The sequence below is a fragment of the Pleurodeles waltl genome, chromosome 5 (genome assembly GCF_031143425.1).
Source record: "Pleurodeles waltl isolate 20211129_DDA chromosome 5, aPleWal1.hap1.20221129, whole genome shotgun sequence".
NCBI classification, from domain to species: Eukaryota; Metazoa; Chordata; class Amphibia; order Caudata; family Salamandridae; genus Pleurodeles; species Pleurodeles waltl.
The window spans coordinates 1,254,431,428-1,254,456,249 of NC_090444.1; the positions used below are offsets into that span (position 1 = coordinate 1,254,431,428).

At 48.0% G+C, this 24,822-nt stretch overlaps 1 protein-coding gene across 1 annotated transcript in view; it reads right to left on the reverse strand.

The window, feature by feature from the left end:
* Positions 1-24,822, reverse strand: part of MDN1 (midasin AAA ATPase 1) — a 1,740,009-nt gene that overhangs the window by 1,354,747 nt on the left and 360,440 nt on the right. Inside the window, exon 20 of the mRNA XM_069235499.1 lies at positions 18,988-19,101. Coding sequence (XP_069091600.1) covers positions 18,988-19,101 — 114 coding nt within the window. The remainder of the gene's footprint in view (positions 1-18,987; positions 19,102-24,822) is intronic.

Genomic DNA, 24,822 nt, shown 5'->3' on the forward strand with positions numbered 1-24,822 from the left:
CAGTAGCAAACAAATCTTTTCCATTTGTTTGCGTAACAATGTCTTGTTGTGGGTTTTCTTGCTTGTTTAATGACCTCCATACACTCTTGTGAAAGGTTTAAATGTCCGAATTCTAAGACTTCAGGAGCCAGATTGCTAGATTGAGCGATGCTGGATTTGGGTGTCTGATCTGTTTGTGTTGTGTCAACAGATCTGTTCTGTTTGGTAGTTTGATGTGGGGTACTACTCATAAGTCCAACAGTGTTGTGTACCACGGTTGACGAGCCCCGGTTGGTGCTATGAGTATTAGTTTGAGTTTGTTTTGACTCCGTTTGTTGACCAGATAAGGAATGAGTGGGAGAGGGGGAAAAGCGTAAGCAAATATCCCTGACCAGCTGATCCATAGAGCATTGCCTTTGGGGATGTTTGTTTAGTCTTTGGCACTTTAGCTGGTGGCTGAGCAGTGTCCAATTGTTCTTGAAAGGCCAGCTTCCTCTTAGGCTTCAGAGGAGGTGCAGTTATAATTTTGCCAGTGTCCTTGTGAATATGAATTCTGGCTTGCCTTTCATCTATATCCTCCATCTGTGTGTGTTCCTCCGAAATTCTAAGGCTTTCTTTAAGTACTTTCGAAAGTCCATGTTCCTTCGTATAAAAACTTGCCTTTTCGGCTCCGAAGCGGTTTTTTGGGGGTTCGAAAGGCTGGGAGTGGATGTTGGCCTCGGCTCCGAAAGAGACTTTCGAGGTTTCGACTCAAAGGATCGTTGTTTGATAGTTTCGGAGCCAGTGCTTCGGCTCGAGTCCAAAGGTTTCAGTGGTGTGGCCTTTTTCGGTGCCGAAGTTGTTGGTTGGTCACCGAAGGTCTTTTTACGGGTCGAGCCATGGCCTTCCTGCAGTGGCATTCCCAAGGCCTTATGTTTGGGCTTGGCTGGGGCAGGGGCAGGCGTACTCACGTGCTGTCCTGCTGTGACCGGTCTGTCCTCCTCGGACTCCTGCTCTGAGTCGGACCCTCGGACGGAGACTGCGGCGTGCAGAATCTCCTCTTCCTCGACGTCGAGACGTTCGGTGCTTTTCGACACAATCTCGAGTCTTCGTGCTCTTCGGTCAGAGTTTTCTTTGAACTGAAGGATCTGCAGGCCTCGCAATTTTCCTCCAGATGGTCTGGGGAGAGACAGATTACAGACAAGATGTTGGTCTGTGTAGGGAAATTTGGCATGGCACTGAGGACAAAAGCGGAATGGGGTCCGGTCCATAAGGCTTCCACGCGGTCGGCACAACCAGGCCCGAGTTGGGTGTGGGCGCCCCAAAGGGCGAGTAAAGATGTTTGACCTGACGGTACCTAAGTGTCGATGAGAGATGGTACGCAATCGAAACAATACCGACGAGAATTAGCAAGTTGTACAGCTTTTCCAGCTCGAACTATCGTAGTGAAAAAAAAAAAAAAAACACGTCCGTACCCGATGGCGGAAAGAAAACAATAACATGGAGTCGATGCCCATGCGCAATGGAGCAGAAGAGGAGGAGTCACTCGATCCTGTGACTCGAAAATACTTCTTCGAAGAAAAACAACTTGTAATAATCCGAGCCCAACACTAGATGGCAGAATAGGCACAGCATGTGTATCTGCAGCTACACATGCCATTGAACGTTTAAATACTTCACATATTCCCTTTAAGCCACTTATCAGGCACTGAGCACAGGTTTATTTAATTTTTTATTTTGTTTTGTCATCAAGCATGTGGAGGTTTTATCGGTTGAGGTGGAAGTTTGTCCACCCCAAATAATAATCAACATTCTTACACAAAGAGGCTGTCACAGTAGGCTTCAGCCAGTCCCGTTTCTATTAGCCAACAATTTCTGCATTGCTTTTCCCCCCTTTGGACTACAACCCCCTAGATAAAATAGTTTACCTTAAAAAAACAAATAAAAAAAAAACACGAGTAATGATACTTACTGTATTATGGTGGTAAATGCTAACATGCAAGCAGGCTTCTACCCACAAGAAGTCGAACAATCAAAACCTCCATTTCAAACCTAAGAACACTAGGCCAGTGAACAATTCAGCCACTTTCCTTAAATCCCCATATCAAACAAAAAGCAGTGTTCGATTCTGTAATAAGTGAGGTCAATAGTGAAAGGTCTTAATGCTGGACTAAATCAATAGTTATAGCAGCGGTCTCTGTTCTTCAAAGACTTTGCCATTTTTTATTTACTTTACATTCAGTCATATAGAAATATTAAAAATATAAAAATGCATTTATGAATGAATTTCACGGGGGGGGGGGTGTCCACGGAGCCGAGCATGGCGCACGCTTAACTGTTTGGCTCCAGAGGGGCCGACTTTAAATTGAGCTGAAACGGTCGGTCTCGTGCCCAGAGAAGAGAGGGACGACTGCTGCGGACGGGGGTGACCGCGGAGGTGCGGTCTCACCCCCTGGAGCAGGCTCCCGAGTGACTGGGGCTGCCCGGGACTGCGAAGAGGCCACGGTCCTGTCAACGGGCGGAGCCGGGACGCGCTGGGCTGGGAGGCTCCCCGTGTCGGAACACTGAAGGTGAGCGTCTGGTACGGCCGGGGCTGCTTGAGCGCGGCTGCGGCCCCGGGGGCGGCCTCCAACGGATTTGTGCGCCCCGGCGAGGGCCTGGACCCACGAGGTGGCTGCCGGATTGCGGCCATGATCCTGGATTGGGTGGTGTGCTGCGCCTGGCGTCGGATTCGGACACGGGCCCACCCTGAAGGAGGGGGGGGGGGGGGGGGGGGGGGCAGATCGGAGCGTCTGGTGGGGGCACCTGCCGGTGGAGAGTCAGCCTCCTGCTCGGGGGGCGGAGCCTGGTGCCTCCTGACTACGGGACTGCATACAACGAGGAGACGCGGAGACGGGGGGCCCCCCGGGGCTGCCCGGTGAGGAGTCCACTTTGGGTACACCCCCCTGGGGAACGCACAACCAGAGCACCGGTGTCTGCTGCCCGGGAACCCCCGGATGCAGACGACGGGACTCTCTACACCCGGGGCGGCCCAGGACTAGCATTGATTGTCCTTTGTGGGGCGGGACAGTGTGGAATTGCCCTGCACCATCGTCTACCAGAGTTGGAGGCCGGGTACCCTTGTACCCAGGTGCGGAGCCCCCCCTTGGTTGACCGGACCAATGCCGATCTGAAGGCCTGCTGCACCCACCCCTTCTACGCACAACGACGCAAATCTACGAAAGCACACCAGCCCCGGTTTAGCCCAAAACTGGTTTCTCATCTTTGGAGTAGATGGGATGCGACCGGGGGGATGAGCACGACGCACGCATGATCGTTTGGTCCGCGAGAGGCCACCGGCGGACCCGGGCCTGAGCGCCCTGGATCGGGCGATCCTCTATCGCGGGACGGACGCGGTAATCCGCGCGAACGTGAGGGGCCGCTGGGACCCGATTGCGGCGCCGGCACGGACCCTCTGTGGAACCGGACTACGCAACGTTAGTGGGGACCCTTGACCCGGCCGCTTGCCGCTGCTTATAGCGCTGGGAGTAGCTGGCGGAGTGCCTTGGGCTCTCCCTGGAGCGATCAGACCCAGAGACTGCGACAAGGGTGCCCTGGGCCAGTAGACAAATTAACAGCAAACAGCATAAGCGCCTGAACTGTGCGCTAGACTCACTGGGTCGCCCCTCCCTGCCTGGCCAATGCCCCCAAAGGGCAGACATAAGAGCAAAGCCATGGACCCCCTGACACATACACCACTGGGGGACAATGAACCGACCATGCAGAGCCAGTCGCAAATCAAAGTACAAGACACTCTAGACAAGATACTGGGTGCCATTGAGGACACCAAATCTACATTATAGCGCGACATCAATCAGGTGGCGATAGAGGTGGGCCTCCTGAGAGCCGATCATCACAAATTGGCCGACAGAGTAAAAGAAGAGGAAGCAACGCTAGCGGAAGTCGTCCCAAAACAAGAAGACGTATCAGCGGAGGTGACCTCCTTGGCTGGCAGAGTGGCGAAGCTCGAACAGCGAGCTGAAGATGCAGAAGGTAGAAATAGGAGGAACAATATTCACGTGGTGGGCCTCCCTGAGGGGGCCGAGGGGACGAATATAGTGGAGTTTCTGGAGAAATGGCTAAGCACAGTTGTCGCATCAGGATGTCTGACCCCCTTTTACTCACTGGAGCGAGCACACCGTGTGCCAGCTAGACCACTCGCTCCTGGCATGCCACCACGAGCAGTAATAGCTAAACTCCTGCACTACAGAGACATCCTCTTACAGAAAGCCAGGGAAACGGGCCCGTTTAAAGGAGCCAATGGCGAAGCGACATTATTCCCTGACTTCACCTTGGAGGTCCAAAACAAGCGCGCCTCCTTCTTAGCCGTTAAAAGAACCTTGGGAGAAGAGGGGATACAGTACTCGCTGCTCTACCCAGCAAGACTACGAGTGATTGCGGAGGGGAAAACCACGTTCTTCCAAACTCCAAAGGAGGCATGGGAATGGCTCATAAGATCTGGGACACGGCCGCCGCGACCTGCACCGGAGAACTGCGGGGAGGGCGGGACCCAGCGGGCCCCGAAGGGGAAAAGACCCAGAGACCGCCAGCGACTGGCGCCAACGCGGACACAGAGGGAAAGTGGCAAGAGAGAGGCCCTGGAGGCGGCGGCCAGGGTGGGTGTAGAGTCATCGCCCCGGGAAGTCTCTGAAGAAGAATCGGACGATACGGTGGTGTCTTCGCCCGATGGCTCTGTGGATTTCGTCTTACACACCAAGAGCGACCCCGCAGACCGCTGACGAACTTGTATAGATCAAACCCGCACCGGCGCTGAAAGGCGAGACAAGATAAGTAGTGAAATGGCCCCTCCAGACCTGGCCGCTCCCCCGGACCTGACTCTTGCCTGTCAGTCCTGACTGGCGAGTATTGCATTGATGTGTTTGAATAATTTGCAGTGTTGCAAAACTTATTGGGCAGCCTACAGTTCCGGAGGTGCCCTGGGGATGGGGAGTTGGGGTTTGCAGTTACTAGTTATATCGGCTACATGTGCGAAATGGTATGAGCATGAGGAAGGTACAAGCTTGTGGGGGAATCGATCGGGGCCATGGGTGTGCCAACCCTACATACAACAGGCCTTGAGAATAGGTTGGCGGACTACAATATCCTAACTTGGAATGTTAGGGGGATGGGTACACCTGCTAAGAGACATAGAATTCTTTCCTTTCTAAAAAGGGGAGGGGTGCAGATAGCTATGTTACAGGAAACCCATCTCGCACCCGGAGAGGGAGAGAAACTAAGGCGGAGATGGAGGGGACAGGTGTTTACCACAGAATATTCAGCTTACGCAAGAGGAGTCCTGATTTGGATTAGGGCGGGGGTCCCCTTCACGATTGATTCCTCCAACATAGACAGAGAGGGAAGGTTTGTCATATTGGAAGGGAAATTACAGGGGCTCCAGCTGACCCCGAGTTGTATATACGCCCCCATCCAGGACCAAACATCATTCATGACGGACCTGTCTAGGCACCTCACTCGTCAACACATGGGGGAAGTACTAATAGGAGGAGACTTTAACGCAGTGCTCGACATTGACTTAGATAGATCTACCCCCCCACTACAGGGAGCAACATCAACCAAAACAGCAAAAAAACTAGTTGGGTGGCTAGACGCCTGGGGGCTGGTAGATGCCTGGCGGTTTCAACACCCAGCGACCAGGGATTATTTGTTTTATTCGGGTCTCCACCAGGTATACACTAGAATCGATAAGATAGTATGCACTGCTGGACTGGCTCGAAGTATGACCCATGCTGAGTACCTTGCCCGCACAATATCAGATCACAACCCTCTATTACTGACATTGAGAGTATCACAGGACAGACCCCCCCCCCATACCGTCATGGAGAATGCTCCTGACAACGCTAGAAGACCAGGCATACAGGGAGGAATTACGATGCTACCTAACAGAACATATAGAAACTAACCAGGGATCCACTTCCGCCAGAGGCATAGAGTGGGAGACACTCAAAGTGGGGACGCGGGGTCACTGTCTTGGACAGTCGGTGGGGATAAAACGTACGCTTGAGAGAGAATTAAACGCACTGGAGAGGGTCATACATGAGGAGGAGCTGAGACAGGGCTCCGCAGGGCAAGTGGATGAAGAGTACGAACGTGCACATACAGAGCACTCCCAAGCTGAAGAGCGACTTAGATGCCATAGTATGCAAAGATACTTGGCATCCATACAGTCAGAGGAGGGGAGATCCGGTAGACTTTTGGCATGGCTGGTGCGCCCGAACAGAGATAGTGACCCTATTGCAAGTGTACTAGATAGGCGGGGAACATGCAGACTCAGCCCGGAATCCATTAACGACGCATTTAGAGATTACTATACACACCTATACAGGAAGCCCACAGACTTGGGGATGGGGACCCTTGACAATTTTCTAACTCGGATACCCCTACCGCTATTGAGCCCAGAGTCGGCTTGGGGGGCCCAGTGACAGCGGATGAGATAACTGAAGCAATTGCACAGTTGGGCCCTGGGAAGACCCCAGGTACAGATGGTCTTCCTATGGATTTTTATAAAAAGTATAAATCCTTACTAGTCCCCAGACTGATAGAAATGTATACGGAATCGGCAAAGAAGAAAATGAGTTACTTACCTGTAACTGTGGTTCTCCAGTATTGGTATCTTTCATAGATTCACATGCTTGAATCATTCCCCGTCGTCGAAGTGGGAGTCCCACGGTACATAGAAAGCAATAAATAGAGAAAAAACTTTTTTTTTTTTTCATTGAAGTCAATAGGAAAAAACACATTCAATTGTAGAACTATCAGCCTCTATAGAAAGAGCCCAAACTTCAACCAATCAGGCGTGACCACCCCTTTAGAACCCTCAGCACAGAGGCTCAGTCTGTCAGATTTCTCTGCTCTAGAGAATACAGGAAAAAATCCAAGAAGGTGAGCCTCTCTGGGGAGGAGGGCGGGTCTCATGTGAATCTATGAAAGATACCAATACTGGAGAACCACAGTTACAGGTAAGTAACTCATTTTCTTCTCCAGTATTGGGGTATCTTTCATAGATTCACATGCTTGAATCAGAATAGCCAGCAGTAAGAACAAAATGTTACTTCTTGTAACACCAATAGCATGCATAATTATAATGCATGTTGTCCGAATCTATATAAGCAATTAATATCTGCAAATTAAGTGCTAACCATATTAACTACATATAATATCCATCTATATATATAAATATATAGATATATAGATATATATATATATACACCCCGATATATAAATATACACACACATATATATCTATATCTATATATATACATATACATATACATATATATACACACACCTATACATACACTTCTACCTATATAAAAACATATGTATCCATAGCTACACATATGCAACTATATACTTTAAATTATACTTCAAACAATACACAGAGGACGGAGGGTAGAGATTATAGGCTCACCTTATGTGAACAAATTGCGCAAAACTGCTTGTCCTACCGCAGCATCCACCTTGTCAGTAGCTTCCAGGCAGTAATGCTGGGTGAAAGTATGAGCACGTGTCCATGTTGCCGCCCTGCAGATCTGGTTCAGAGGGATTCCAGCGAACAGAGCTGTGGTAGTGGATACCGCTCTAGTGGAATGCGCTCGGACATTGGATGATAATGGCTTCCCCGCCAACTGGTGGGTCAACTGAATGGCGGAAGAGATCCAGCGAGCTATAGTTTGTTTAGTAACTGCGTTACCGTGATTGATCTTTCCATAGCTGATAAATAATTGTTCAGATTTACGGAAACCACTTGTCCTTTCTATATAGAACTTTAAACAGCGCTTAATGTCTAAAGAATGCAGAGCTCGTTCCGCTGCCGTTTGAGGATTTGGAAAAAATGCTCTTAGAACTACTGGTTCGTTTAAGTGAAAAGATGATAGAACTTTAGGTATAAACTTTGGATTTGTTCTCAAAATGACCACCTCTGGCTTGAATTGAAGGAAAGGTGGAGAAATTGTGAAGGCCTGAATATCGCGGACTCTCCTTGCCGATGTCAAGGCTAAAAAAAGGGCCGTTTTAAAAGAAACGAACTTTAGATATACTCTATGAATAGGCTCGAACGGATGTTTCATTAATTGGGAGAGTACAATGTTCAAATGCCATTGTGGTGCAGGACGATGAATTGGTGGAAACATTCTAAATAAACCTTTAAGAAATTGTTTTATTATTCTGGAGGACCATAGTGAAGGTGACTGAGACGTTCGTCGGAAACGTGATATGGCAGCCAGATACACCTTAATCGATGAATGTGAAAGACCGGATTTAGCCAAATGCAATAAATATGGCAAAATGTGTTCAGGAGATGATGTTAGAGGATGGATGTTGGAAGCTGCGCACCACAAGCAAAACCTCTTCCACTTGAACTTGTATGTGCGATTTGTAGACTGAGCTCTGGCACAGGCAAGCACCTCTCTGCAATCCGGAGGAATATTTAATCTATTGAATTCATAGAATTCAGGAGCCAGGCTGATAAACGAAGAGATGTCGGGTTGGGATGACGAACCTGACCCTGGCTCATTGTCAACAGATCCGGTATTGCCTTCAGCCGAATGTGAGGTTGTTCCGATAGCAATAGAAGGTCTGTGAACCAGAACTGGCGTGGCCACCTGGGAGCGATTAGAAGAATCCTGCATTGTTCCCTCTTCATCTTTAGCAGAAGCCTCGGGATTAGTGGGAGCGGGGGAAAAGCGTATGCATAAATCCCTGACCATTTGATCAAAAACGCATTCACCTTCTAACCCTTTTGCGGACGCCAGCTTGCGAAATGCCGGCATTTCTTGTTGTCTCTGGTCGCGAACAGATCTAGAGTGGGTTTGCCCCAACGACGAAAGAGACTGTCGAGAACCGATTGAGTTCCCACTCGTGGCAGCTGGTTCGATTCCTGCTCAAGGCATCTGCCCAGGTGTTGGTGATCCCTGGGAGATGTTCTGCTCGGATGGAGATTCGATGCTGAATCACCCAATGCCACAGTTTCTGCGCCTCCAGAGATAATGCCCGAGATCTTGTGCCTCCCTGCTTGTTGATATAATGCATGACCGTGGTGTTGTCCGTCCTTATCAAAACTGAAGAGTCTCTGATGTTCATGAGGAAGGATTTGAGTGCCAAAGCCACCGCTCTTAACTCTAATACATTTATGTGGAGAGTTGATTCTTGAGTGGACCATTTTCCCCTCACGGAAAGATCCTGTAAATGAGCACCCCATCCCTCCAGGGATGCGTCTGTTACTATGTGCATGGTCCTGTCCTTCAGAAATGACAGTCCGTCTGAGACTAGGGGAGTTTCCTTCCACCACCTGAAAGCCTGTTTCGCTGAAGGGGTTATTTGTACTACGTCGTCGAAAGAGCCTTCTGTCTGTTTCCATTGGTTGTCTAGTTGTTGTTCAAGAGTCCTCATGTGCAGACGGCAGTTCCTTATCAACGGAATGAAAGACGATAGTATCCCTAGAAAAGACTTGTAAGTCCGCACTGAAACGGACCTTCTTTTGCTGAGCCGTGCTGCTAAGTTTCGAAGTTTCTTTCTTCTGTCCTGCGAAGCAAAGGCTTTCGCTTGCAGAGTGTCTAAGATGGCTCCTAGAAACGTGATGTTCTGAGTGGGCACTAGGTGAGACTTGGGGTAATTGACTGTCAAACCCAAAGCTCCGAAAAGGGAGAGACATGTCTCTGTGTCTCTGGCAGCCTTTGACGCTGTACGTGCCTTTATTAGCCAGTCGTCTAGGTACGGGAACACCTGTACCCCTAATTGTCTGAGATGTGCTGCCACTGGCGCCAAAACCTTGGTGAACACTCTTGGAGCCGACCTGAGGCCAAAAGGAAGCACTCTGAACTGGTAATGAATGCCTGCGACCCTGAACCGCAAAAATTTCCGATGATTGGGGTGAATTGGAATGTGGAAATATGCGTGATGAAGATCTAACGATGTCATAAAATCCCCTCGGTTGAGCAGGCTCAGAACGTCTTGAAGAGAGATCATGCGAAAAGGTATTTGTTGAGCGAACGAAGATCTAGAATAGGCCTCCAGTCTTCTTTCTGATAAGGAAAAAACAGGAGTAAAAACCTGTTCCCCTCTGGCTTCTTGGCACGATCTCTATTGCTCCCTTGCTCATTAAGATAGCAATCTGTTCCATAAGCTCGTTGAGATGGGCTGGCGGGGGGCCTTTTGGTGGTACTTGAGGGGGAGGTTGGTTGAATTCTAGTGTATGCCCCCGATTGATAATATCTAAAACCCATTTGTCTGTTGTTATTCTGGACCATTGGCGTAGAAATTCGGAAATTGTGCCCCCTATAAGAGTGTTTGTAGGAAGTTGGCTCTGTATGTGCTATTTCAAAGTAAGGAATAGCATGCACAGAGTCCAAGGGTTCCCCTTAGAGGTAAAATAGTGGTAAAAAGAGATAATACTAATGCTCTATTTTGTGGTAGTGTGGTCGAGCAGTAGGCTTATCCAAGGAGTAGTGTTAAGCATTTGTTGTACATACACATAGACAATAAATGAGGTACACACACTCCGAGACAAATCCAGCCAATAGGTTTTGTATAGAAAAATATCTTTTCTTAGTTTATTTTAAGAACCACAGGTTCAAATTTAACATGTAATATCTTGTTTGAAAGGTATTGCAGGTAAGTACATTAGGAACTTTGAATCATTTCAATTGCATGTATACTTTTCAAGTTATTCACAAATAGCTATTTTAAAAGTGGACACAGTGCAATTTTCACAGTTCCTGGGGGAGGTAAGTTTTTGTTAGTTTTACCAGGTAAGTAAGACACTTACAGGGTTCAGTTCTTGGTCCAAGGTAGCCCACCGTTGGGGGTTCAGAGCAACCCCAAAGTTACCACACCAGCAGCTCAGGGCCGGTCAGGTGCAGAGTTCAAAGTGGTGCCCAAAACGCATAGGCTTCAATGGAGAGAAGGGGGTGCCCCGGTTCCAGTCTGCCAGCAGGTAAGTACCCGCGTCTTCGGAGGGCAGACCAGGGGGGTTTTGTAGGGCACCGGGGGGGACACAAGCCCACACAGAAATTTCACCCTCAGCGGCGCGGGGGCGGCCGGGTGCAGTGTTAGAACAAGCGTCGGGTTCGCAATGGAAGTCAATGAGAGATCAAGGGATCTCTTCAGCGCTGCAGGCAGGCAAGGGGGGGCTTCCTCGGGGAAACCTCCACTTGGGCAAGGGAGAGGGACTCCTGGGGGTCACTTCTGCAGTGAAAGTCCGGTCCTTCAGGTCCTGGGGGCTGCGGGTGCAGGGTCTTTTCCAGGCGTCGGGACTTAGGTTTCAGAGAGTCGCGGTCAGGGGAAGCCTCGGGATTCCCTCTGCAGGCGGCGCTGTGGGGGCTCAGGGGGGTCAGGTTTTGGTACTCACAGTCGTAGAGTAGTCCGGGGGTCCTCCCTGAGGTGTGGGTTCTCCACCAGCCGAGTCGGGGTCGCCGGGTGCAGTGTTGCAAGTCTCACGCTTCTTGCGGGGAGATTGCAGGGTTCTTTAAAGCTGCTCCTTTGGATAAAGTTGCAGTCTTTTTGGAGCAGGTCCGCTGTCCTCGGGAGTTTCTTGTCGTCGTCGAAGCAGGGCAGTCCTCAGAGGATGCAGAGGTCGCTGGTCCCTTTGGAAGGCGTCGCTGGAGCAGAGTTCTTTGGAAGGCAGGAGACAGGCCGGTGAGTTTCTGGAGCCAAGGCAGTTGTCGTCTTCTGGTCTTCCTCTGCAGGGGTTTTCAGCTAGGCAGTCCTTCTTCTTGTAGTTGCAGGAATCTAATTTTCTAGGGTTCAGGGTAGCCCTTAAATACTAAATTTAAGGGCGTGTTTAGGTCTGGGGGGTTAGTAGCCAATGGCTACTAGCCCTGAGGGTGGGTACACCCTCTTTGTGCCTCCTCCCAAGGGGAGGGGGTCACAATCCTAACCCTATTGGGGGAATCCTCCATCTGCAAGATGGAGGATTTCTAAAAGTTAGAGTCACCTCAGCTCAGGACACCTTAGGGGCTGTCCTGACTGGTCAGTGACTCCTCCTTGTTTTTCTCATTATCTTCTCCGGCCTTGCCGCCAAAAGTGGGGGCCGGGCCGGAGGGGGCGGGCAACTCCACTAGCTGGAGTGTCCTGCTGGGTTGGCACAAAGGAGGTGAGCCTTTGAGGCTCACCGCCAGGTGTGACAATTCCTGCCTGGGAGAGGTGTTAGCATCTCCACCCAGTGCAGGCTTTGTTACTGGCCTCAGAGTGACAAAGGCACTCTCCCCAAGGGGCCAGCAACATGTCTCGGTTTGTGGCAGGCTGCTAAAACTAGTCAGCCTACACAGATAGTCGGTTAAGTTTCAGGGGGCACCTCTAAGGTGCCCTCTGGGGTGTATTTTACAATAAAATGTACACTGGCATCAGTGCGCATTTATTGTGCTGAGAAGTTTGATACCAAACTTCCCAGTTTTCAGTGTAGCCATTATGGTGCTGTGGAGTTCGTGTTTGACAGACTCCCAGACCATATACTCTTATGGCTACCCTGCACTTACAATGTCTAAGGTTTTGTTTAGACACTGTAGGGGTACCATGCTCATGCACTGGTACCCTCACCTATGGTATAGTGCACCCTGCCTTAGGGCTGTAAGGCCTGCTAGAGGGGTGTCTTACCTATACTGCATAGGCAGTGAGAGGCTGGCATGGCACCCTGAGGGGAGTGCCATGTCGACTTACTCGTTTTGTCCTCACTAGCACACACAAGCTGGCAAGCAGTGTGTCTGTGCTGAGTGAGAGGTCTCCAGGGTGGCATAAGACATGCTGCAGCCCTTAGAGACCTTCCTTGGCATCAGGGCCCTTGGTACTAGAAGTACCAGTTACAAGGGACTTATCTGGATGCCAGGGTCTGCCAATTGTGGATACAAAAGTACAGGTTAGGGAAAGAACACTGGTGCTGGGGCCTGGTTAGCAGGCCTCAGCACACTTTCAATTGTAAACATAGCATCAGCAAAGGCAAAAAGTCAGGGGGCAACCATGCCAAGGAGGCATTTCCTTACAGTGTTGATATAGGGGCTGGGTGCAGACACTTGAGGGTCACTGTTTTCTTGCTGTTTCTTTGGTTCTGAAGGCAGACTTTCCTCTCGTTTGTTGTCTGAAGCGAGCTGATGATTGCTGACGAAAGGAATGCGGCTGTTGCTGGCCGTAGGTTGAGCGAAATTGCCCTTGGTAAGAGGAGTAAGGTCGATATTGTTGAAAGCCTCCTCTATGTGAAAAGGTTCCTCTCCCTCTCGCTCCCCGAAAGGGTTGCCTTTTGTACTGAAGCGTTGCAAGTGATCTGGCTGTTTCAGTGTCTGCCTTAATAGACTGCAATGCATCGTCAACATGTTTGCCAAACAAAAGCTTGCCATCATACGGCATGTCCAGAACCTTCAATTGAACTTCAGGCCTAAAAGAGGTAGCCTTTAGCCACCCTTTGCGTCCGAGTACAGCCGCCCCGGCCAATTGTCGAAATCCTGTGGAGGAAACATCAATGGCAGAGTCTATGATTTCAGCCGAAATCTTTTCTCCTTCTTGCAGAATTCTGCGTGCTTCTGCTCTACTGGTCTCAGGTAACATATCAATGAATTGTGACATGTCAGACCACATCTGGCGATCGTATCTCCCAAGTATTGCTAGAGAGTTATCCGCTCTAACCGTGGTGGCCGCCATAGTTGAATTTTTTTTTGCCTATGGAGTCCAAACGACGTCCTTCCTTGTCTGGGGGGGGCAGTCAGAGAAGCCGACGGATTCCTAGACCTCCTCTGAGCTGCTTGTGAAATAACCGACTCCGGTTTAGGATGGCTGATCAAACATGCTGGGGAGTTGTCTGGTGCCTTATATTTTTTCTCTAGTCTGGGCAAGACTGCAAGAATGGAGGACGGAGTCTGCATGACTTTTAGGCCCTCTTCCCAGATGAAATAGACAATGGGAATGGCCCTTACCGATTTTCTAGTGTCTTCTTTAAAATCATAAAGAAAGCAGTCTGATTGTTTTGACGTAATCGGTAGCTGGAATCTTTTTGCAGCTCTTTCCATGACACTATGGAAACCCCCAATGTCCTGCGGTGGAGAGTCCACTGGCGGTGGTGTAGACGGAGATGAAGTCTGGATCTGATACTCGTCCCACTCCGGTATGAGAGAATCTGAGTCGGATGACGGTGACGCAATACCCTGAACCGATGGAGGCGCTGTGGTAGGGTCCGGAAATTCTGAAGGCCTAGCCTGAGTGGACACTGGTGTCCGTGGAGGTTGTACCGGTGTAGAAGAACCAGGCGGAGGAAACCTTGCATAGTAGTCCTGCATCATTTGTTGAAGGTTGTTAATCAACGAGACCGGCATCTGTACTGTCTGTTCTTGCTGTTGGAAAAGCCCTTGATCCTGTTGGTCCGGTAAAGGCTGAAGATCCTCCTCTTCATCTTCCTCTTGGCACTTTATACGTAGTTCGGATGGACTACGCGCTACCGGAAAAAATCCGTCATCAGAGTAACCATCGCCGTCATCATCATCATCAGCAAAAAGATGCTGCAGAGGAACTGGTGCAACCTTGCTGGGCGATGTATGTGATGGCAGCAATAAAGACGACTTGCTCTGCACAGGTAAAATCCTTTGCGGTAGGTAAGGAGATGTTCCAGAGAGAGGATAATGAGTCGTCGACGGAGCACTCGTCGATGGTGTCCTCGTCGACAGTGCAGGCGTCGACGGGGCCGTCGGTGTAGTTGGTGTCGGTGGTACCAGTGTCGACGAAGGTCTCGTCGACGAAGTCAATGTCACTACGCCACCCGTCGACAGGGTTGTCGTCGACAGAGTTGTCGTTGTCAGGCGCGTCGAATGAATCTTCGTCGGCAAAGCCGACGGCGACCTTCTGAATTTCTTCGTCGATGAATGCGTCGACGGCAAAGATTTTAGCTTCTTACCCGTCGACGGCTTCTTTGTGATCTTCAAAGTGTGCGACGACGACAGACCATACTTTAGACTCACCGATGTTATCGTCGTAGATGACAGCAGAGAAGAAGTTACTATCATCGGTGATGGAGGAGCTGTAAACGTAGCCGTCACTGTAGTCGTCGTCACAGGGAGACCTGTCGTCGACGGAGCGCTCGTCGACGGTGTCGATTTTTTGGACGTCGACGGAGGCAGTGAGCTTGAAGGCTTTTTAAGCTTCTTTGAAGAAGAAGCAGGTGTGGATGGCTCTGAGTGAACCCTGCCACATGCTACCTTGGATGTTGAAGGTAGATCCCCTGTGTCCTTAAAAGCATGCAGCTTCTTGGCTGACTTACTGCTTGTAGGGGATAGGCTCTCCACAGACCTCTTCCTTTTCTTTGAGGTCACTGAAGTGTCACTCTCCTCTTCAGAAAGAGCTTCTCTTGCCTTCTTTTTCTGGAGCCAAAGTAGGAGCCTGGCTTCTCTGTCCCTCAGAGTCTTGTTAGGAAAGGTCCTGCAGATCTTGCAGTCCTTGACCTTATGCTCTGGATGTAAGCAATAGATACATTCTTTGTGAGGATCCTCACAGTGAAGTCTCAATTTGCCACAGGTCCCACAAGGCCTAAAAAGACCTTTTCTTGTAGACATGATGGAAAAAGTCTTGTAGAAAAAAGTCAAGTGAAAATTTCTAAGGATTTCTCTTGAAGAGATAGAAAACTGAGCAAACCTCAGGGAGACTCCCTTACACACGACGTGCGATAGAAAATCTGACAGACTGAGCCTCTGTGCTGAGGGTTCTAAAGGGGTGGTCACACCTGATTGGTTGAAGTTTGGGCTCTTTCTAAAAAGGCTGATAGTTCTACAATTGAATGTGTTTTTTCCTATTGACTTCAATGAAAAAAAAAAAAAAAAAAAAGTTTTTTCTCTATTTATTGCTTTCTATGTACCGTGGGACTCCCACTTCGACGACGGGGAATGATTCAAGCATGTGAATCTATGAAAGATACCCCAATACTGGAGAACGGAGAACTCCCACGCACACTGCGTGAAGCATTGGTAGTGCCTCTTCCTAAAACAAACAGCAGGGAGGCATCAGTAACAGACTTTCGCCCACTATCCATGCTAAATAGCGACTAAGATCCTTAGTAAGATCCTGGCCAACCGTATATTACCTCTTATGCCCACCCTGATACATCCTGACCAGAACGGCTTCATACCTGGTCGCAGCACCTCTCTAAACCTTAGGCGTATTTTCTCTATCATACATATGCCCAGTGCATCGAAACCGCCAACCGGGACCATGCTAGCAGTGGACTTTGAAAAGGCCTTCGACTCAATTAGATGGGACTACCTGAGGGCGACAATGTTAAAGATGGGTCTGGGTGAGGGCTGGGTCGAATGGATGGACCTGTTATACTCATCCCCACTGGCAAGGGTCAAGGCAGGTAGGACAATCTCTGGTGCTTACCCAGTGCACCGAGGAACTAGACAGGGATGCCCCCTATCTCCATTGCTGGCGGCCTGGGTACGAGGGGACGGAGCGGGCAGAGGGATTCAGTGGGGACCAACTGATCACATTATCTCGTTATATGCAGATGACATCTTGATCTATCTTAGAGATGGGGCGAGTGGTCTCCCCTGGGCCCTGAACGCCCTGGAGGAGTTTGGAGAGGTGTCAGGATTAAGACTTAACCGTAATAAAACATATGTGTTCCCCCTGATGCCTGGATATAGATGTCCTGCAACGTGCCCAGCAGACCTGAAATGGGCCCCACGGACATTTAGATACCTGGGGATCCAGATCTACCATGACGTGGGAGATTTAAGAGAGGGAAACCTTGGTAGTGCGCTCCGATCCCCGAGATCCTCGGTAGAATTTTGGCGCTCTCTGAAACTGTCGGTGATGGCCAGAGTGGCGCTCTCCAAGATGATCATGCTCCCCGACTTCTCTATTACTTCACCAACTTGCCACTGTTAATACCCCGAGCATGTTTCCGCGATCTGAACACATTACTCAGAGAACTAATATGGGACAATGGGCGCAGGCGAACTACACTTACAACTATCTGCAGACCACCCAATACGGGTGGCCTGGGAGCCCCCGACTTTGAGGCATACTACCTGGCATCCCAATTACAGTGGATACCCGGCTGGCTTGCGGGCCGGGGCCAACTGGATTTATATACAGCCCAGGGAGCAATTGACACGGCGTGGATTGCGGCATGCATGACAAACAGAAAGATAACCCCCAACCCCCTGCCCCTCCCCCCCCCCCCGGAACAATATAATGATAAAAGTGGCAATGGCATGCTGGAAAAGATGCACGAAAAGGGTGGGAGTGGGCCCTCCATATTCCCCAGCTCTGCCACTGGCAGTGCTCGCCATAGAACCTAGGGGGAGGGGGCCGGGAAGCACGGGACTTGGCCCCTGGTTGTCAGCTGGAATAGAAGTAGTAGGAGGACTCTTCAAGGAGGGAGTGATGAGGGGATTTGCTGAATTAACGGAAGAGGGTGTTCCCGGGGGGCAGTTCCTGCTTTACGGGAGGCTAGTACACACTCTTAAGACTCACTGGGACACGGTGAATGCGGAACCTGACACACATGAGGTCCTGCACTCACTGTTGACATTAGGGGAAGAATCACATCTGATAACCAAAATATATCGGGCCCAAGTTGAGGCAGCCTTAGACCCATTACGGTCGTTGAGAGGACGGTGGGAGGGCACAATTGGGCGGGAACTAACTGACTCAGAGTGGAAGAGAATACTGGCCTACCCCCGGAAGATATCACGTAATACACGGTAAAGATACACTCAGTATAATTATTTGCACAGAATGTACCTCACGCCTCACAGACTGTTCCGTATATATGGAGGGGCTTCGGGGACTTGCCCGAGATGCGGAGGAGGAGGGGCGGATTTTGACCACATGGTTTGGACTTGCCCAGCGATCCAGACAGGCTGGAGGGAAATATTGCCCATCCTAACTGAATTGTTTGAGTTTGAGTTGAGACCCACCCCTGAGCTGTGCCTGCTGGACCTCAGACCAGCTGCGCTTTGCGGAAAAGTGAAGGGGCGCTTTCTGGACCTTTCCCTGGCCCTTTATAAGAGACTAATCTCGAGGGGCTGGAAGACTACAGATCACCCTCTGCTGTCCGACTGGAAAAGGGACATATCAACATGGTCTAGAGCTGAACTACAGGTCCTAAAAGCAGAAGAAGCCAGGAATATTCGCCAGGTTCCTATAGCTCCGGGGTGGGAGAATTTAATGACGAGCTGGGAGAGCATAAATAAGAGGCTGGCAAGCCCAGTAGGAGAAACCAGTGAAAGCCAATCCAGACCGAGGATGGAACCAAATGGTGGAAGCACATAGATAGACACCCAAAAACAGACCCAAACCACACATAGATCACACCAAGAGTAAGGGGTGTGAGGACAGTTGGACCTCTGACCCCCACTCCACTGACAGTAATAGCAAGCAACGCGAGTGACCCGCCGCCCCCACGGTGCGCCGGTGCGCCCTGGGTTGACATCTTCCCTCACCCAAAAACTGATACATTATAGTACCCTCAAGCTAACAATCACAAAAGCCATTCGCACAAAGCCATAAAGTTGACCTTTTGGGGTCCTTTGTTTTCTTTTTTCTCCCCTTCGTCCGTTCCTTACCTCCAACTAGTCCAATATGACAGTCATCAGAAATAGTATATCACATACCTAGTGTTCTCCCTCTCCCCCTCCCACCACCCTTATCTGCCTGCACCTAACCCCCTACACCACCCTCCCAAGTTACAAGGAAGAAGGGGTTCAAGTTTGTTGTTTGATTGTTGATTATGCAGAACAGCGAATTGAAGAAAGGAAATACGCTTTAACAAGTAAATGAGTAAAATTTGTTGAATAAAGAACATTAAGACTAATGATAATAAAAAGTGCAAACAATGAGCAAAAAGTAGAATATAGCATTATAAACAAAGAATGCATGTAAAATGAACAAGTATGAAACTGTGTAACAACAAAATGTTAATAAAAATATATTTAAAAAAAAATGAATGGATTTCACTATTAGACATGTTTTTAAACCTCCATTCAGATGCATACTAACCTGATGATTCCCTGGATCATGTTTTTGCCAACATTCAATCCTTTTAAGTAATCTGTGACAAGTATTTGTAAATCATTTTCATCCTCCAATTCATCCACATATAATTCAGTAAATCTAAAATAGAATGCACAATGGTTACACAAAATGTAAACTATACAATATCCAAATGTGCATTCCCAGACATGTGATATAGTACTATTTATTAAGCATCAACAATAGAAATGCTGTAAAATGTTAACATTAAACAAAAGAATGAAACATAGTGAGACACTGTTACAACATCCTTTTGGGATAGAGGATTGGGAGTAGGATACTACCAACACAATAACATTAGTCATGAAACACATCACAGACAGCATAATGTAGCTATGGAAGGTGGATGTCCCCTGTTGAAGAAAATAGTAATGGGCCACTGCGACATTAGTTTTTTGAGGGATGTTTTGGAGCTATTAAGAAGGAAGATTTCATATCAAGTGGGAGGGTGCGGCAGTATATTAGTACCAAGAGGGTGTAAAATTTAAAACTCAGAGATGGACAGAATAGAGAGGTGAGCTGTTAAAACAAGGAAACTAAGGATAAAGGTGTGTAACAGTGTAAACCCTAGAACCAATAAAGAACATTCTCCTGTAAGCCTCTGATCGTAGCGTATAGTGCTGTAGATTAGCGCGCTCTGCATGCTCTATCATGTAAGTGTTCAGACATTACAACTTACTTTTATTTGAAGATGTTTTGAGTGACTGTATGTGCTATGACTCCTCTTTAGTCCACAATGTGCATGGGCACCAACTGCATTCTAAATTGCTTTTGCTCGGGATCTATGAGGGTAAAAGGAGTGCTGAGCAAGCTTACTGTGATATGCAGTGTAGTGTCGGTTGTTTAGTGAAGCGTGAAAAAAGAAAGTGTGCCATCAGCAGCAGCTTCCAGGAACTAGTGTACAATTGTGAAACTAAAGCATTATATTGTCTACAGCATTACACACTAGGAACAGTTGTTAAGAGGCTAAGTATTTTTTTCCATTTGTTGCATGTATGGCTGCAGATGAACATGGTCTGCCTCAACTGTAAGGCCGTTTCCTCCTACAGGGTGACTAAATGGCAGATGTTTGGAATAATGTTCTTAACACCACTTAGCCAACCATAGCGTGTTGACTGACTAGTATTTACAAATATTCATGCTCTGTAAAAGTGTGTGGTGTTGACCAGGTAGTTCCCTTGCTAACAAGATGTTAGCAAAGAAAGGCATGCTTTCCCCATTTTTTCGTGTATAGTGTGCCCAGGGAGGTACACTGAGTACACGTTTTGTTTGGCACTGCACGCTTGGGCAATACGAAAATCCATCTTGCAATACCTGGTTAGTTGTGCAGAAAGACTTAGTCCTGTCAAAGTGCCTGAGAGCCACCTTGAAGTCTGAGGTGTTCCCACTTTGAGACATTGATGCATCATGCGTAGCAGGTTCGCAGAGTTATTGTCCACCCCTGGCAGGTGGTTTGCTAACCAGTGGATTTTGTTGTCCACTGCCCAGTGCCAAATCTGCTGTACTAGCGCAGACAACCGTGGGAAGCAAGTATCCCCTGCTTTTGGCTGCAGTATTTGCCCTTCATGATGATCATTTGCCCTTTGAAAGCCTGAAAAAGACATTAAGGTCTACAAGGGCAGCCATTAGTTCAAGGTAGTTGATGCGATACTACACTGGAAAGAGGATCATGTTTCCTAGATGTGCACCCCAACCAATAAATGATTAGTCGGTGGTGACAGTCACCCGTGGAAGTGGGTCCCAGAATGTTGTGATGACTGACAGGATGTTGCTGTTCTACCTTGCAGACAGCACCCAATGCAGCCATTTATCAACAGTACAGGCTAATTTCTAAAGGGAAATTCGCACATGAGTAAATTCATTATTACTCTTTGTCACAAATGTATTACTTTTGGCAATTAACCATTTCAGGGTGCAAATCTACTACAAAATATAGACTTAAATCACCCCACCCCCTGAAACAGGATGGCGGGGGCAAGCTAAATATTAATGTGAAGTGATTTTTTATATATTTATTTTAAATATGGAGCAAAAACGCTACAAAACAACTTCACTTTGAATTAAATAGTTAGCTACTTTAAATATAATAAATTAAAATAATTTTTTTAATATGTAATGAAAATTCCCAAACGAAAATACTAAATAGATAGTAGGAGCTACAGAAAGTTCTTCATAGAAAAAATATAAAACTTTTAAGAAAAATATTAAATTATTTCAAAATGCAATTAACATTATTTCCTATGAGGAGTAATTTTAAATCTGTGCCTCCATTATTTTCAATGAAAGTGTGTTACAGTCCAGGTGTGGTCCATGTGCGGTGTATATGTACAGCTATTATGGAAGCTCTTAATGTATTATCTATAGGAGTGAGGTTTGTGAATACCAATGGACTCGGTAATTACACTCTGTGTGCCACACAAGGCATTCACAATATTCCTAAAAAACCTGCATGAATACTGGATTTGACCTAAAATGTCTGTAGGATTGCACCCTATGTGGCATGATTAACCCCCGCTTTTTGTATGGTATCGGATATGATTTTGACTGAAAGTGCACTGGGTTCTTGCTAACCAGGTCCCCAGTGACCGCACTCTTTCCCACAACTGTGCACTTGTTTTCCCCAATTGGCAAAACCTTTAGCCCCATCTGTAAGCCCCTAGAAAATGGCATCCGTGGTCAGGAGCATCTCCTTTGCAATGGCGATGGTGTGTCGCCCCCTCTGGCTAAGCCAGGAAATGTAAGATAAAACAATATTGTTTTATCTTTCATCTACTGGCTGAGCCAGCATGTGAAGGCAGGGGTTGTGGGGGGTAATAAACGACCAGAGGGGCAACATGGCAGGAGACCGGGGCAGCAAAGGGGAAACAGTAAGTATTTTAAAATTATTATTATATATTTTGTTTATTTACCTCCCCGCCCGTCCCCTTGAGATTTGTGGTGGCCGCTTTTTGCCCCTGTCGCCTAGGGCCTGACGTACTAAAGACGGTATGTAAGAGCTGCTGCAGGAATTGTGCCACCCTCAAGGGCCCCTCACCAACCGCACACAGTGCTACCATCACATTCTTCGTGTCCTAGTGCAGACAAAAGTGAAAACAAAACCTGTCACATACATACCTGTGATCTAGGTCCCCTCCCACTACAAAAGATATTTTAAGTTACCCATACAGGGAGTGCAGAATTATTAGGCAAATGAGTATTTTGACCACATCATCCTCTTTATGCATGTTGTCTTACTCCAAGCTGTATAGGCTCGAAAGCCTACTACCAATTAAGCATATTAGGTGATGTGCATCTCTGTAATGAGAAGGGGTGTGGTCTAATGACATCAACACCCTATATCAGGTGTGCATAATTATTAGGCAACTTAACAAAAAACAAATATATACCCATTTCAATTATTTATTATTACCAGTGAAACCAATATAACATCTCAACATTCACAAATATACATTTCTGACATTCAAAAACAAAACAAAAACAAATCAGTGACCAATATAGCCACCTTTCTTTGCAAGGACACTCAAAAGCCTGCCATCCATGGATTCTGTCAGTGTTTTGATCTGTTCACCATCAACATTGCGTGCAGCAGCAACCACAGCCTCCCAGACACTGTTCAGAGAGGTGTACTGTTTTCCCTCCTTGTAAATCTCACATTTGATGATGGACCACAGGTTCACAATGGGGTTCAGATCAGGTGAACAAGGAGGCCATGTCATTAGATTTCCTTCTTTTATACCCTTTCTTGCCAGCCACGCTGTGGAGTACTTGGACGCGTGTGATGGAGCATTGTCCTGCATGAAAATCATGTTTTCCTTGAAGGATGCAGACTTCTTCCTGTACCACTGCTTGAAGAAGGTGTCTTCCAGGAACTGGCAGTAGGACTGGGAGTTGAGCTTGACTCCATCCTCAACCCGAAAAGGCCCCACAAGCTCATCTTTGATGATACCAGCCCAAACCAGTACTCCACCTCCACCTTGCTGGCGTCTGAGTCGGACTGGAGCTCTCTGCCCTTTACCAATCCAGCCACGGGCCCATCCATCTGGCCCATCAAGACTCACTCTCATTTCATCAGTCCATTAAACCTTAGAAAAATCAGTCTTGAGATATTTCTTGGCCCAGTCTTGACGTTTCAGCTTGTGTGTCTTGTTCAGTGGTGGTCGTCTTTCAGCCTTTCTTACCTTGGCCATGTCTCTGAGTATTGCACACCTTGTGCTTTTGGGCACTCCAGTGATGTTGCAGCTCTGAAATATGGCCAAACTGGTGGCAAGTGGCAAGTGGCATCGTGGCAGCTGCATGCTTGACTTTTCTCAGTTCATGGGCAGTTATTTTGCGCCTTGGTTTTTCCACAAGCTTCTTGCGACCCTGTTGACTATTTTGAATGAAACGCTTGATTGTTCGATGATCACGCTTCAGAAGCTTTGCAATTTTAAGAGTGCTGCATCCCTCTGCAAGATATCTCACCATTTTTTACTTTTCTGAGCCTGTCAAGTCCTTCTTTTCACCCATTTTGCCAAAGGAAAGGAAGTTGCCTAATAATTATGCACACCTGATATAGGGTGTTGATGTCATTAGACTACACCCCTTCTCATTACAGAGATGCACATCACCTAATATGCTTAATTGGTAGTAGGCTTTCGAGCCTATACAGCTTGGAGTAAGACAACATGCATAAAGAGGATGATGTGGTCAAAATACTCATTTGCCTAATAATTCTGCACTCCCTGTATAGAAGGCCTCCTAGCCCACACGCAGGGTGCATTATAGTACATAAGAGGGCACAGCTGCATTAGCAGATATGCCCCTGCTATGTATGTCAATTCCTAGACATAGTAAGTGAACAGAAAAGCCATTTTTGATACATCTGCTGGACACTGGTCAATATGAGGTCCCAAGTTACATGATAGGCACCCCCTGAAAACCTAACCAACTTGCTGGTGTGCTGACTGACTGGTCTAAAGTAATACAGACACTTTAGACAGATTTCTGACCTCCTCAGGGGAGAGCCAGCACTCTCAGAGGCTGGGAACAAAAGCCTGCTCTGGGCGGAGGAGTTATCACCTCTTCCTGGCAGGATGGACATTCCAGGGCAGGAAGCTTTAAAGGACCAGCTGCCTCTCTTATGCAACTCAGATCTTTCCAGATGATGGAGATGGTCACCCCCATGGGCTGACCTTACTTCTTTGCAAGACAGGCAAGAAAATGTAGGTGTGCCCACATCATGCCAGTCCCACCCCTAAGGTGGACCAGCTGATAGGGACAACACTTTTCAAATTCTTCTATCTTGTTTTGAACAGAATTAGTATTCTAGAGTAAGGGTTATGCCCACTTCTAAACAGAAGTGGTCATTTAGAGGGTGCAGTCACCCTAATGGTAAACAACTGATTGGCTGCTACCTTGCAATCCCAGTAACACCCCATAACCTTAGAACTCTCATTTTGACTACATAAGAAGCAAAAGACAAAGAAGAGTCGCACCTGCTTAAGAGGAAAAGACGAAGCAGATGGCTTGGAACCGGCCCCTCTGGCCTGCCTCACCCCCCTTGGACTCTCCCAAGTCACCTGCAGCCCTTCTCTCCTGCAGCTTTGTGGTGAGAGAAAAACAGACACCACCAGCAACTACTGCACTCATCGCCTCTGATCCCCTGTAAGGTGGGTCACTGGTGCCAACAACAGCCTCAGGCTCCCTTGAGCTTGAGTCCACCATGGGTCTCAACCTGTTGGACTCCCCGACGATGCCTGAGGCATCAACACGCAAGACACCTGACTGTGAGTACTCCCGAACAAGGAAACCAGATGCTTAAGG